General features: G+C 47.8%; 1 protein-coding gene across 4 annotated transcripts in view; it reads right to left on the bottom strand.

Annotated features, from left to right (window-relative positions):
* Positions 1-10,714, bottom strand: part of MYLK3 (myosin light chain kinase 3) — a 73,122-nt gene extending 62,408 nt beyond the window's left edge. The window contains exons 1-2 of one of the 4 annotated variants that reach the window (XM_084960347.1): positions 10,420-10,688; positions 3,781-5,575 (exon numbers count right to left, since the gene is read on the bottom strand). In XM_084960347.1, the coding sequence (XP_084816473.1) occupies positions 3,781-3,867 (87 nt within the window). In that variant the 5' untranslated portion in view covers positions 3,868-5,575; positions 10,420-10,688. Of the gene's footprint in view, positions 1-3,780; positions 5,576-10,415 lie in introns of all 4 variants that reach the window. The other 3 variants (XM_021094243.2, XM_021094244.2, XM_021094245.2) reach the window with 3 other exon arrangements.
* Positions 10,715-14,225: the final 3,511 nt, after the last annotated feature.

Here is a 14,225-nt window from a genome sequence, read left to right as displayed (position 1 = left end):
AGGCTAGCTTTGAACCCCTTCCACTTCTTGGCCTACAGGAGAAGTGAGTTTATGAGCACATGGGTTCTCTGAGGGCCGATGCACGGCTTCTCTCCAGCTCCCCTGATTTATGGGCACACACAGCAGGAGCCATGGGTGACACTTTTAGGGCAATGATGCCTGTGCAGAGGATGCAGGAGGCATTCCACCCACCAAGTCAAGAGAACAGAGATCAGGGAAGAGGTGGCCAAGCTGGATGGACACTGAGTAGCAAGTGCAAGACACCTCACCTTTCCTGGGGGAGGACGTCCCGCTGATCCACCCCCGATAAAACACAGGCTGACCTCAGTTTGCCATAGGCTGGGGTCAGTATGCACTGAACCCTCAGTTTCCTCCCTCACCTTTCTGGTGACAACCAGCTTTCCCTGAAGAACCCCAGGGAGGCCACAGACCCTGAGACGTCAGGTGGAGGAAGAGGGGCACAGAAATGCAAGGCCGAGGAGTCCATCCAAAGCCGTGGCCCTCCTCCTCCCCGCCCTCCCTACACGTCAGAGAGCTTCAATGGTCCACAGTACAACCTTCTCTGCACTGGCTTTGGGGTCCCTTGGGAGTGCCCCATCTGATCCTCAACAAAGCCAAAAACACCCACCAGGTTTTTGTGCCTTATTCTGAAATATGCACAGACAAAAAGGAATGATCACTAGGTAGTCAAAGGAAGCCCCCAAGATGGAAAGGAGAGCCCCAAACAAATAAACAGGAATGTAATTGTGGAGGAAATGAAGAAAGCAAAAAATAGAAGGAATTTTCCAAAAAGGCTCTCATTAGTAACCACAGAAGAGTGTGAAAGGCTCTTCCAACCATTAAAAAAGAAGAGGGCATTGGGGGAAAGAACAAGTATAAAATAAAAGAGAGGGCCTGGAATTATGAATACCAATGTTAAGATTTAAAAATCCAGTATCGGGAGTTCCCGTAATGGCGCAGTGGTTAACAAATCTGACTAGGAACCATGAGGTTGCAGGTTTGATCCCTGGCCTCACTCAGTGGGTTAAGGATCCGTTGTTGCCGTGAGCTGTGGTGTAGATCGAAGATGAGGCTCTGATCTGGTGTTGCGGTTGCTGTGGCTGTGGTGTAGGCCGGCAGCTGTAGCTCCAATTGGACCCCTAGCCTGGGAACCTCCGTATGCTGCAGGTGTGGCCCTAAAAAGCATAGTAATAATAATAATAATAATAATTAATAATAATAATTTGATATCGGTACTAGAAAACAAGGTTAAGATAATCTAGAAAACAGAACTGAAATATGAAGATGTGTACATTATGAGAGAAAGAGAAGAGACACAGTTAATCCAGCAGGGCCTACATCTAATTAACTGGAGTTTCAAGGAAGAAATGAAAGAAAAAGGGAAGGAATTTATCAAAGAAATACTACAGACACTATGCAATTTTAAATCAGAGGAATAAATAGAAGATTATAAAAGCTCTCTAAAATTTAAAAGAAAAAAAAAATCACATACCAAAGAACTAGAATCAGAACGACATCTGACTTATCCTAAAAACACCAGGATGTGGCAAGACAGGTTGGTTGTAAAATTCTAGACTGGAGAGCATTTCTCCTTGGAATTCTGTGAGACACTGCGCCACTGTCAGAGGACAGAATGAAGGGTTTTAAGACCTGCAATTGTAAACAATTGTTTACATCTTTGTTTGTCATTGTGGTTGTATTTTTGGCTGTGCCCATGGCATGCAGAAGTTCCAGGGCCAAGGACTGAACCCTTTCCACAGCTGTAGCCTGAGCCACAGCAGGGACAACACCAGATCCTTAACCCACTGAGCCACCAAAAGATGCAAAAGTTTCCTGTGCACCTTTTTTAAGGAAGCTGCTTGGAGGAAAACTCCAGAAAAAGCAGGAATTAAACAAACAAAACAGAGCTCCAGAAAACAACATCTTTACCCTAGGCCCAAAGTTGAAGCAGGAGGACGGAGAGTCCCCAAAAGGAAGGACTTCAGGGGAGAAAAAAAGAGTATATAAAATATAATTAAAGACATGTAGTAAAATGTTCAGAGCCTGGGGCCTGGCATCAGACTACCTGGATTTAACTCTCACCTCTGCCAGTTATTAGGCAGAATCATGGGCCAGTTTATTTAACCTTTCTGAGTCTGGATTTCCTGGGCTATAACATAATAGCAACAAGCACACTTCATGGAGTTGTCAGGAGGGTCACGTGAGAATGCTCGCAGGGCACCTGGAACAGAGCTTGGCACACTGAGTGCTCGAATGTCAGCGTTGGTACGATGCTGGAGATGGCCAAGGGGGAACAGAAGGAATCAGACTCCAAAATCAGAGTTCTCACAGGAAAGAAGGAAAGTAAAGTACAAGATTGAACCTTCAGCGAATAAGATTTACATATTATAATATTACACTATAGGTAGTATATTATACCATCATCAATACTTTATTCAGTTAAACAGTGATATGTTTTATGAGGGTCGGGAAAGGAAAGTGGGGAGAGTTAAATCTTCATTTATCTGAAGAAGAAGTCTTTTGATAGGGAATAAAATTGATGAGGGGAGAATTGGAGGCAAATACCGGGAGACGAAGCTCAAAGACTTCAGGAGCTGGCCGCCGGGGAGCAGGAGGGGAAGCAGGCTTTGCGGAGCTCAAGGGCACCACATCTGCGGGCAGCGGTTGTGTGGTAGACGTCCCAGGTTTGTAGATTTAGTACAAGTGTGGCAGCACAGGGTCTTGTTCTAACAAAATTAAATAGCCTGACAGTTTTCTGAGAGATGGAGGCCATATGTCTTTTTTTTGCCTTTTCTAGGGCCGCTCCCCCGGCATATGGAGGTTCCCAGGCTAGGGGTCGAATCGGAGCTGTAGCCACCGGCCTACACCAAAGCCACAGCAACGTGGGATCCGAGCTGCATCTGCAACCTACACCACAGCTCATGGCAACGCCGGATCCTTAGCCCACTGAGCAAGGCCAGGGATCGAACCCACAACCTCATGGTTCCTAGTTGGATTCGTTAACCACTGAGCCACAACGGGAACTCCCGGAGGGCATGTGTCTTGAGGAAAGGTGTACGTTCCTTCTTCCCCATCTGAGCACCCGTGTGGGTCAGCTGCATACCTGGAGTTTACCTAACCTCTCTGAACGCAGCTTTCCTCGTTTGTAAAGGGGGCTCATAACAGTGCAGTAACCTCGGGGCTGTTTGAGTATTTGTATAAGTCAAACACTCAGCACAGCACCCGGCCTGTGACACGTCCACGAAAACGGTAGAGACTGAAATTCACCCACCCTCCCCCAATGCCCAACCCCACTCCCAAGCCAGTCAGCCATCAAGGATGGCAGTGTACTCAGTCACCTCTTTGGGGTGGGAGGAGCAGGAGGAAGGGGGTGTCTTCTTAAGTCAGCTCCCCCAGCCGCCTGGCCCAGCCTGGCCCCCTCCCCTGCATGCACCATTGGCTGGCGTGCACGGTCAGTGCAAAGACGTCCTCCGTGAAGCCGTGCTTAAGTGTGAAAGGAAATCAGAGATGAAGGAGGACCTAAGCAGGTCTCACAGGGTTCAATGCGGACAGCGGGGTTGGCTGCCTTGTCTGCCCGGCACATCTTGCATTATTAGTCAGGAAAGGCCCCGTGCTGACCATCCCCATGCTGCACCCTTCAATCAAAGCTTCCTGGTGATGGAGTTTCTTGGTCTAAGAGGACCCAGATCTGGGGAACAATTGTCACCGAGACTCCCTTAGTCCCGTGATGCTAACAATCACATCCCAGGCTCCTACTTCAAAGCAGCCCAGCCTGCTTACCGCAAATATCTGGGTGTAATCCGACGCCCGCTGCTGGCCTCTGGTGCTGGGACTGCGAAGTGTCAGAGGGGGGCACAGAGTCCCCATCCTGCTGCTGCTGCTGCTGCTGCTGCGGCTGTGCCAACCCAGTGTTTACTCTGCCTGGAGATGCCCGACTGCGTGGAGCCCTAGGAACGAGGTGGGCCAGCCGGCCGGGATGACTTCTCTAGAACTCAGTCCGAAGATAAGCCTGGCATTTCCACTTATCTCTGAGCCTGCCCAGGGCCCCAGAGGCATCCAAGGCTTCACTCGGTTATCTGCTTTGCTGGGCGGTATCTGCCTCCCCGGGGGCCTACTTCCTGCATCACTTAGCGGAGTGTCCAGTGTGAAACAAACACCGTGTGGTCCGAGGAGAGAGGAAAGAAAAAGGGAGTCCTAGGATAAAGCTGACTTGAGTTCAAAAGCCAGAATCCTAGGGCAGGGGCCCAGATGCGCTGGGACTCCCTGCAGCTTCAAGCAGCTCTCCGGGACAGAGCAGAGCCCGGAGGAGCCCCAGAATGGATGGCTTTCTTCACGGGGACTGCTTGCATCCTGGCTGGGAACCTGGTGACTTATCTCCAGGCTGGGAGGGACCACCTGTTGCCTCTTCACGTAAAACTTAGGAAGCAGCAAAGACAATGAGAGCCCCTAAAGCGGGGGACAGGCGCAGGGAGGGAGAGGGCCAGGACCTGCGGCTTCTACAGAACAAGATGCCAAGCTTCAACTCCGCTATTGCCCTCAGGGAGACTCCCTGGACAGATCTTCCCAGAGTTCCCCAGGGGGAGGCCAAGCCCTCCACACACCCTGGCATGTATGGGCAGAGACAGACACACACACAGACAGACGGGCAGATACACACGCCTTTCCCTCCAGGAGCCCCACCTCGCCTGGCGTGGCAGACAGGAATCAGAGAAAGAGCTTCGGGCTTTTGAGATTAGCTTGCTTTTCTGAACCTGACCATGACCATGCTAAGCACTTAAGCTGCAGATGTCTTACGTACACCTTGCTCCAACCCTATTGGGTAGATGACTATTTATCATCCCCGTTTTACAGATGGGGATTGATCTAGAGAACACAAGCGGCTCACCCAAGTCCACACAGCCAGATAATAATGGAGCTGGAATTTCAGCTCAGGTTGATAACACACAGTCTTGCCACTTTGTAGAGTGATTCTCCATTCTCACTTTGTCTCTGAGACCCAGAGAGGGGAAGGGACTTTCTGAAGCTCACACGAGTAGGTCAGAGATAGAGACAAGACCAGGGAGCCAAACTGTGGCCCTGAGTGGCCCTGGAACACTCCACCCTGCTCTCTGGGTTTGAGAAGGGCGGGTATCTCGTGAAGCTGGTCTCTGCCCACAGGCTCAGCTCTGACAGTGGGCTGAGGAGATGAGGAGGGGGGCCACAGGGCAGGAACCCCAAGATGCTGTACTGGCTGCCTGTTCTTTCATAGAAAAAATGTCTACAGCTTGTCTCCTCTGCCACCCAGAGAGACAGCCACGGTCCTGCCAGGATGAATCCAGGAAATGTGCTTGGGGATAAAACCAAAGTCAAGTTGGCCTCTCTGAAGCAGAGAGGGACAGGACAGCTGCATGGAATCCTGGCCTGGGCTTCAGGAAAGTCTTCTTTAGCTCTCAGGCGGCTGGTGGGTTTGCTCCCAGGATCTCCTGTCTGTGGTCAGCATTCGTACCCCCGGTTGAAGGCTTTCTATGTCGTCACTTCCTTTCCCACATGCCTAGTCAAAATTATTCCCTGCCAAGCACAGTCAGAAGGAATCAGCCTGGAAATACCAGAGAAGAACAAAAAGCACCCTCAGGAGCCAAATCCACACCAGCAGCTACTCATTCATTCAACATTTACAGAGCAACACTTATTAGGAATCTCTAAAAGCACTAATATTTATCGAGCATTTCCATGGGCCAGGCGCTGTGCTACGTCTTTATATAAATTACCTTTTTTTCCTCACAGCAATTCTCAAAGGAAGAGACTGCTCTCCCCATTTTGTAGACAAGTAAACTGAGGCTTGGAATGAAGCCACTTTCCAAAGTCAGTGGATATCAATGCAGGCGGCCAGACACCTGAATCTGCTTACAGATGAAAGGGATCTCACTAAAACATCTTTTTTGTCCGCCCCGAGGCATATGGATTTCCCCGGCCAGGGAACAGATCTGAACCGCAGGTGCAGCCTAAGCCACAGCTGTGGCAATGCCAGATCCCTAACCCATTATGCCGGGCCAGGGATTGAACCCATGTCCCAGCCTGTTGTGCCACAATGGGAACTCCTAACCGAAACACCCTGTCTAGAACCTAACTTTGCCTCTCGGGGCTGAATTTGCCAACTGCCAATTCAGATACACGATTATATTTGCAAGTTGGCACTCAGCCAACCTGTTTCATGCCTACATACTGTATTGCCCGCCCTCCTACCAGCTCACACTGGTAAAGTGTCTCTGCCTGCAAAGTGCTTTGATGTGTGCTCACACAACTACCTGAGGCGCATGAATTATGATTCTATTTTTTTTTTTAACCAATACACCTGCAGTATAAGAAGTTCCCAGGATAGAGGTTGAATTGGAGCTGCAGCTGCAGGTCTACGCCACAGTCACAGCCACACATTGGATCCGAGCCACATCCACGATCTATGCTGCAGCTTGCAGCAACACCGGATCCTTAACCCACTGAGCGAGGCCAGGGATCAAACCCCCAACCTTGTGGACACTATATATCGAGTTCTTAACCTGCTGATCCACAATGGGAAATAATCCTTATTTTACTCATAAAGAGACTGAGGCTCCCAGAGAGAGTCGGTGGAGAGCTGGCCTTGGCCTCAGGGCCTGTGTTCACTGCAGTAAGTGAGGTTTCTAACCACAAATACTTGCACACACACACACAATCACTTTGGGTCCCCCAAATCACCTGGCCTGACAGGAATGAAGGAAGGGGCTGCAGGCTTTTGATATTAGTTCATTTTCTGAGTCTGACCAGGGCAGTCTCTATGCTAAGCACTTTAGCTGCAACGTTTTATTTTTTGGTTTTTGGTTTTTGTTTTAGGACTGCACCAGCAAGTTCTCAGGCTAAGGGTCAAATCAGAGCTGTAGCTGCTGGCTTACACCACAGACACAGCCATACCAGATCCGAGCCTCATCTGTGACCTACTCCACAGCTCATGGCAACACCGGATCCTTAACCCACTGAGCGAGGCCAGGGATCGAACCCACGTCTTCATGGATACTAGTCGGCTCAGTACTGCTGAGCCACAACAGGAATTTCCTATCTTATTGAAACCCCGTGATTGTGCTGACACTTAGTAGCTCAGAACTCTGCTTGTGTTATGGGAAACTCAGAAAGTCTAGGCAGGAGCAAACTTAATGCACTGGAACAACGAGAAAGTGGGATTATCACTGACCACAGAGTGTGAAGCATGTGGGCAGGATGGGGGCGAAATTACGTGATGGAGCATTGTGTCCAGCCTTCCTGTATATGATAGAAAGAATTTTGTCTGCATCTGCTCCAATTCTCCCCCTTGGTCTATCTGTACCCTCTGAGGAGAGCCTGGTCTCAAAACTTGGGGTATTGGATCTGAGGAATGGAGGAGAGATCTGAGATCTGGAGGAGAGAATTTGGTGAGCTGGGTAGCAAAGCACCAAGATGGGGAGAGGGAAAGAGAGGAGAGAGAGAGAGACACACAGAGCAGGGACTGGGGTTGGGGAGCAGCAGACCTGGGGCAGCCCCACGATGCGAGCAAATGGGTGAGAAAAGAAGGGAGGGTTTGGAGACGCGTGTGCTGCAGCGTGTGAATGGTCAAGGGAACCGTGAGGAGGGTGGCAGGGTGGCCAGCCCTCCACAGCCCCGAGTCTTTGCAGAAACTCAGTCACCTGATGCCAACTAATTTAGGGTGTAAGAAGGAGGTGAAGAAATTGGGGACAATGGAATTCCCGTCGTAGCGCAGTGAAAACAAATCCGACTAGTATCCATGAGGATGCGGATTCGATCCCTGGCCTGGCTCAATGGGTTAAGGATTGGGCGTTGCCGTGAGCTGTGGTGTATGTCGCAGACGCAGCTCAGATCTGGTGTGGCTGTGGCTGTGGCTGTGGCTGTGGCTGTGGTGTAGGCTGGCAGCTGTAGCTCCAATTCTACCCCTAACCTGGGAACGTCCATATGCCATGGGTTCGGCCATAAAAAGCAAAAATAAGAAAGAAAGAAAAAAATTGGGGAAAAAATGGCACAGTAAAAGGACTTCTTGGAAGAAACAAGCTTGAGCTGAGCCTTGATTGATGGATGAGATTTGGGGAGGCCAAGGAAAGGGTGGTTGGAATTGGGGTACAGAGTGAACAAAGCCCCACATGGGGCCTGGAAGATGGGAGTGACAAGCGCAGAGACTGGCCTTGGGTAGGGAGGTATCAGTGGAAGCCAAATGATTCAGCAGGCAGGACCCTTAAGAAAGTGGACCTTCCCCAGAAGACAAGCAGAGACATTTAGACCCGAAGCAGCAAGATAAAGGAACAGTCATCCTGCGGAATGTTTCCAGGTGGGAACTAACATGATAATACTAGTGTCTAAGGATGGATGGAATAATTACATAAGTGTAGGGGACAGACTCAGAAGTGACACAAAACCACTTCTGAGTTTTTTTGTTTTTTTGTTTGTTTGTTTTTTTTGGTTTTTTTTTTTGGTCTTTTTAGGGCTGCACCCATGGTATATGGAAGTTTCCAGCCTAGGGGTCAAATCAGAGCTGCAGCTGCCAGCCTATACCACAGCCACAGCCACGCCAGATCCGAGCCTCATCTGCAACTTACATCACAGCTCACCACAACACGGATCCTTAACCCACTGAGCCAGGCCAGGAATTGAACCCTCATCCTCATGGATACTAGTTAGGTTTGTTACTGCTGAGCCATGACAGGAACTCCACCACTTCTGGGATGCTTTATATCCTGGGTGTTGGCTGCACTGGAACATGCCCGTGTGCAAACAGGTCTGCAGTATTCAATTCAGTGAGCTCTAAGATCTGTGCGTTGTGCTGCACGCAAGCCCTGCCTTCATCAAGTTCTGTTAGTAGGAAAAAAGGGGAGGAAGGGGGGACGGGTGGACCTTCCAGCAGGGGGCAAATGGACTGGGAGGGCACTGGCTCATCATCTGCTAAAATCAGCAAGTGTTTACCAGTTCTGGGATCTGTGCTGTTGCCAAAACACAGGAGTGCTAAGGAAGCAGAGTGACATCTGAGAGAACAAGTCTTTAAATTTCTTTTGCAAGTGCTGACTGATGTCCTGAGGCCCTCATTCCACCACCCGGCCTGCCCACAACAGAAGCAGGACCCCTCCCCACTGTGGGCCAGACCCTGAGGAGGTGAAGACCTCACCCCCAAAGCAGGTCACAGAACGGCAAGTACATACATTAGCATCCCACTTTTATCTACAATAAACACATACGGGGGGAGTTCCTTTCATGGCTCACTGGTAACAAACCCGACTAGTATCAATGAGGACTCGGGTTTGATCCCTGGCCTTGCTCAGTGGGTTAAGGACCAGGCATTGCCTTGAGCTGCGGCTCAGATCCCATGTTGTTGTGGCTGCAGAGCTACAGCTCCAATTGTACCCCTAGCCTGGGAACTTCCATTTGCTGCAGGTGTGGCCCTAAAAAGCAAAATAAATAAATAAATAAACAAATAAATAAATAAAATATACATATATGGGGAAGTTCCTGGTGTCCCAGTGCTTAGGAATCCGAGCTTTAACTGCTGTGGCCCCAGGTTCAATCCCTGGCCTGGGAACTGAGATCCCACCCACATCAAGCCACTGCATGCTGCAGCCAAAAATATCAATAATAAAATAAATAAAATATACTCATATGTTACTACAGTTAATTCTGTAGGAGAGAATTGCAGATGATCTTTATTTTCTACATTTCATTTATATAATTATTCTAATTTTAAGTGTACTGTTTGTGTTATTAAACCAGTTTATTTCTCTATAATAGGTACCATTCACCTGGCCCCACAGGAATTATTCCAGACAGACAATATGTACCAGAGAGACGTTTAATTAATCAAGAACAGAGTGACAGACTCCCTCAGGAACCCAGCTGAGAGAAAACAACATTTAATAACCTTATAGGGAGATCTGAGTTCAATCGCTCAGCCTTAAATGAACAGAACAAATGTATATATAACAGATGCAGGACTCTCCAGAAATAATAAAGCCCTGGGAGAGAGAGCAACGCTTCCTCTCTGCGCTTTGTTTTTTAAATAGATTTTGCCCCTTTCCAACCTGGGAACAAATGTTCCAGGCACCTCATAAACTATACGGAAGAATTATTGGGGGGATTTTTTAGTGCAAAGTTGACAAACATTTGGAAACCATCAATGACCACAGCATTCTCAGATGATCTGAGTACCCACTTAATCACAGCAAGGTTTGAAAACAGTTTTGAAGTCTGAATTACACATGCAATTCCCCCAAATCTGCACAAAAACAAAGACAAGTCCATGCACTTAAAATTGTTAGTTTTTATTACTGTTTGCTTTTTGGTCACACTCTAAATGTGTTTTCCGGAGAATCTACTCAAGCCTAATGCACCTGCTGAAAACACACACACACAGTAAGTTTAACCTCTGCACTTACATACCACCTTCCATCCATGGATCTTGAGTGGGCTGTCAGAAATGTTTTCATAAGTCCCCAGTGAGATGGGTAAATATTGTTACCTCCATCTTATATGCAGATAAACTTAAACATGGGGCCAGCTAAGTGGCTTGTCAACGGTTATAACCCAAGACGAAATCCATGCAAGCCAACTTCTAGTCTCCCTTCCTCTGCTGACTGTGCCTTTGAGCTTCGTCGTTAGCCCCCACTTAAATCATGCTCTCAGACCATTGTTTCCCGGGTGATGGAGGTGGCATTCTATTTCCTGCCCTGAATCTGGCCGGGGGCCCTGGCGGCACCGCATTTAGCCACAAGTGCATCAGCCTTGCGTGAGTGGGTACAGCTTGGCTCCTTGGAAACCTAAGTGGCATGTGTCAGCTGGCACCGGTCTGCTGAGAGCCACTCCAGGCCACGCTGCTAACTCCTTCATCACTAGCTCAGAGCAGCCCATAATGAAGGCAATGACGTCTCTCCAGGAGCCAGGTGAACAAATGGAACGGCTCAAAGGCAAACCCTCTGGCTGGATGTCGGTGAGGAAATAACCCTTACATGCCTGGGACCCAGGCCCCGAGTCCAGTCCCAACTCTAGCCTGCTCTTTCCTCTGGACAGAGTGTGATGGTGACTGATTACATTCCTGACAGGCAGCTGAATTTACACGTCCCGTTTCCAGTTGCAGGGTTTATTTTTATGGTTCATTAATTAATGTGTCCTGGAATGACCATTCAGAATCAAATTAATGTGTCCTAGAATGACCATTCAGAACCACCTCCAGAAGAAGAAGAAAGTTGCTGGGACATCCATCAGGTAATCAGAGTTACCACCTGAAAAGTCATACTTAGAAATTAGGAGCGGAGATATTTTTGTGAATTCTCTGCCATTTGGTCAGTAAATACCATATACTCTTTTTTTTGTTTTTTGTTTTTTGGTTTTTTTTTTTTTTTTTTTGTCCTTTTTAGAGTCACACCCTTGGCATATGGAGATTCCCAGGCTAGGGGTCAAGTCAGAGCTGCAGCTGCCGGCCTACACCACAGCTCACAGCAACGCCAGATCCTTAACCCACTGGGCAAGGCCAGGGATCGAACCTGCGTCCTCGTGGATAGTAGTCAGATTCGTTTCTGCTGAGCCACGACGGAAACTCCTACTGTCATTTTTAATTAGCTTCAACTTCTTTGCCTCTAATAAGTCCCTGTTAACCTTACTGGAAGGTCATGTGCATCACAGGAACTAGACGCTGGGTTGGTTGCCCTTCCTGCCCACCTGCTCCCAAAGCGCCGCGTACATATTCCCATCAGATCCTGTGAGCGAGGACAACAGCCCTGCCAAGCACTTACCTTGTGCCAGGCACCCTGCCTAGCACTTCACTTTTTTTTTTTTTTTTAAATTCTAGGTATTACCATTAATATTCTCATTTTAGAGATAAGGAGGTCACGAAGTCACTGTATTGGTTTCCTGTGATTGCTATAACAAATTACCACAAACTTGTGGCTTAAACCAACAGAAACTTATTCTCCCACAATTCTGGAGGCCAGAAATCTGAAACCAGTATCACTGGGCCAAACCAAGGGGTCACCAGGGCTATGCTTTCTCTGGAGGCTCCGGGGCAAGAGCGTTCCTTGCCTTTTCCAGCATCTGGGAGCAGCTGGCATTTCCTGGTTTGTGGCCGATCACTGAAGCCTCTGCCTCCACAATCACTCTGCCTTTCCAACTCCCATGCGTGCGTCAGATCCCCTGCTTCCCTTTTATAATGATATATGTGACTGTATTTAGGGCCCACCTGTATGGTCCAGGGTAATGGTCCCATCTCAAGCTCTTTAACTTAATCACACCGGCAAAGCTCTTTTTGTTTTTTTTTTTGGCAAAGCTCTTTTTTTTTTTTTTTTTTTTTTTTGCCGTGCACAGTGACATTCACAGGCTCCAGGGGTAAGGATGCGAATTCCTTAGGAGAGGGGGTGGGCATCACTGGCCTCCCAGTCACTCCTCTAAAAGGTAGTATCCTCAGGTTTTGCTTCTCGTGTACTCGTGAAGGTTCACTGGCTGAGTGGCGAATGTGGAGCCCAGAGGTCAGAGTTCAAGCTCTGGTGCTAGGCAGACTGAGGTTGGAAGCCCAGCTCTACCACTTACCATGTGACTTAACCTCTCTAAATCTAATGTATGAGATTATTGTGAAGATCAAATGAGATAATGAATGTGAAACACACCACAGCGCCTGAACGTAGTTTAGTCCTCGGTGAGTGGCAGCTGCCGTCTTTTTCCTTAACAGCAGAGTGTGACCTTACAGAGGGGAGGCTAGTGAGCACCAGGCTTCTACAGATGAAGAAATGTGAAAATGGGGGTGGGGTGAGGTCGGGGGTCATGCTGCCACAGAGCCAAGGAAAGTCAGTGCTAACTAAGCATAGGAGAACTCTCAAAAACTTTTGGAGTGGAACAATATAATGACCTGTCCAAAGTGGCCATGCAGACGAATTTCTGCTTTTCAAAAGGGAAGAATGTGACCCTTCTCCAGAGCAGGTGTGCATCTGGGTCCTCAAATATGTGTGTTTTTGTCATAGGTATCCCTACATATTGTTATAAGTAAGATTCATCTGGAAACTAACACTCTAATGGTTCTCTTGAGGTGAAACTGATTCCAGTTTCAAGACCTACAAAGAATAGCCAATAAATCAAGAGCTGAGAGCATGGTGAATAAACTAAGAAATATAGGCAGGAGATAGTAGGAAAAGAACAGCTGGAAAATGGAGTTCCCGTGGTAGTTCAGTGGTTAACAAACCCAACTAGTATCCATGAAGACACGGGTTCGATCCCTGGCCTTGCTCAGTGGGTTAAGGATCCGGCCTTGCCATGAGCTATGGTGTAGGTTGCAGACATGGCTTGGATCCTGTGTTGCTGCGGCTGTGGTGTAGGTTGGCAGCTAAAGCTCCAATTTGACTCCTAGCCTGGGAACCTCCATATGCTGTGGATGTGGGCCTAAAAAGAAAAAAGAAAAAGAAAAAGTAGGAAAAAAAAAGGGTGTTTTAAACCTGGGCATTTGGTATTAATATGTTTGAGAGATGACAAGCAAGCTGGTTTGCCTCTTTAACTCTGAGCAAACTAATTGTGATTTGATTCTGTTCCATTAACTGGGGTAGGATAACATGAATTTTAATAAAGACATTTTAGTACTGTACTTTAGTATTGTATTTTAATAAAGAAGTGTTAGTTTTATCAAATATTATGGTCTGTTCAACTTGTTATATTTCATCCAATCAGGTTTTTCAGTTTAATCCACTGGAACTCTTGACAGATATGACAAGAATTGCTCAGTTTGAGTGGAAAGCCTGCTAAAGGGCATTGAAACAGAAAAGTAATAGACTTTGCCTTTTTGAAAAAGAAAAACTACAAACTACTTCATTGTCATCCAGTAGGGGAGAGCTCTACATCTATCGCTGTGAAAGCTACCCAAGGCGCATGGCTGAGTTAAAATGCACAAAACGTACAAAATTTGATCCCTTTGAAATAAAAAAGATAAACAGCCTGATAACCAGACATAGAGACACAGATATATAAATACATTAGCAATAGTCAAGGATATATACTCAGTGAATAACAGCAGTTACCTCCTGGGAAAAGAGCAGAATTGGGTTGGGGGAAAAAAAAGGGAGGAGTTCCCGTTGTGGTGCAGTGGGTTAAGAATCTGACGGCGGAGGCTTGGGTCACTGCGGATCCTGCGTTGCCGCAGCTGCGGTGTAGTTTGCAGCTGCGGCTCAGATTCAGTCCCTAGCCTGGAGACTCCCATATGCTGTGGGTGTGGC

The sequence above is a fragment of the Sus scrofa genome, chromosome 6 (assembly GCF_054392235.1).
Source record: "Sus scrofa isolate SSC_HxYL_T2T_F1_AM1 chromosome 6, Sscrofa_HxYL_maternal_Yorkshire_Landrace_v2.0, whole genome shotgun sequence".
Lineage (NCBI taxonomy): Eukaryota > Metazoa > Chordata > Mammalia > Artiodactyla > Suidae > Sus > Sus scrofa.
Note: the sequence above shows the minus strand (reverse complement) of the source record. Positions and strands in the feature narration are given on the sequence as shown.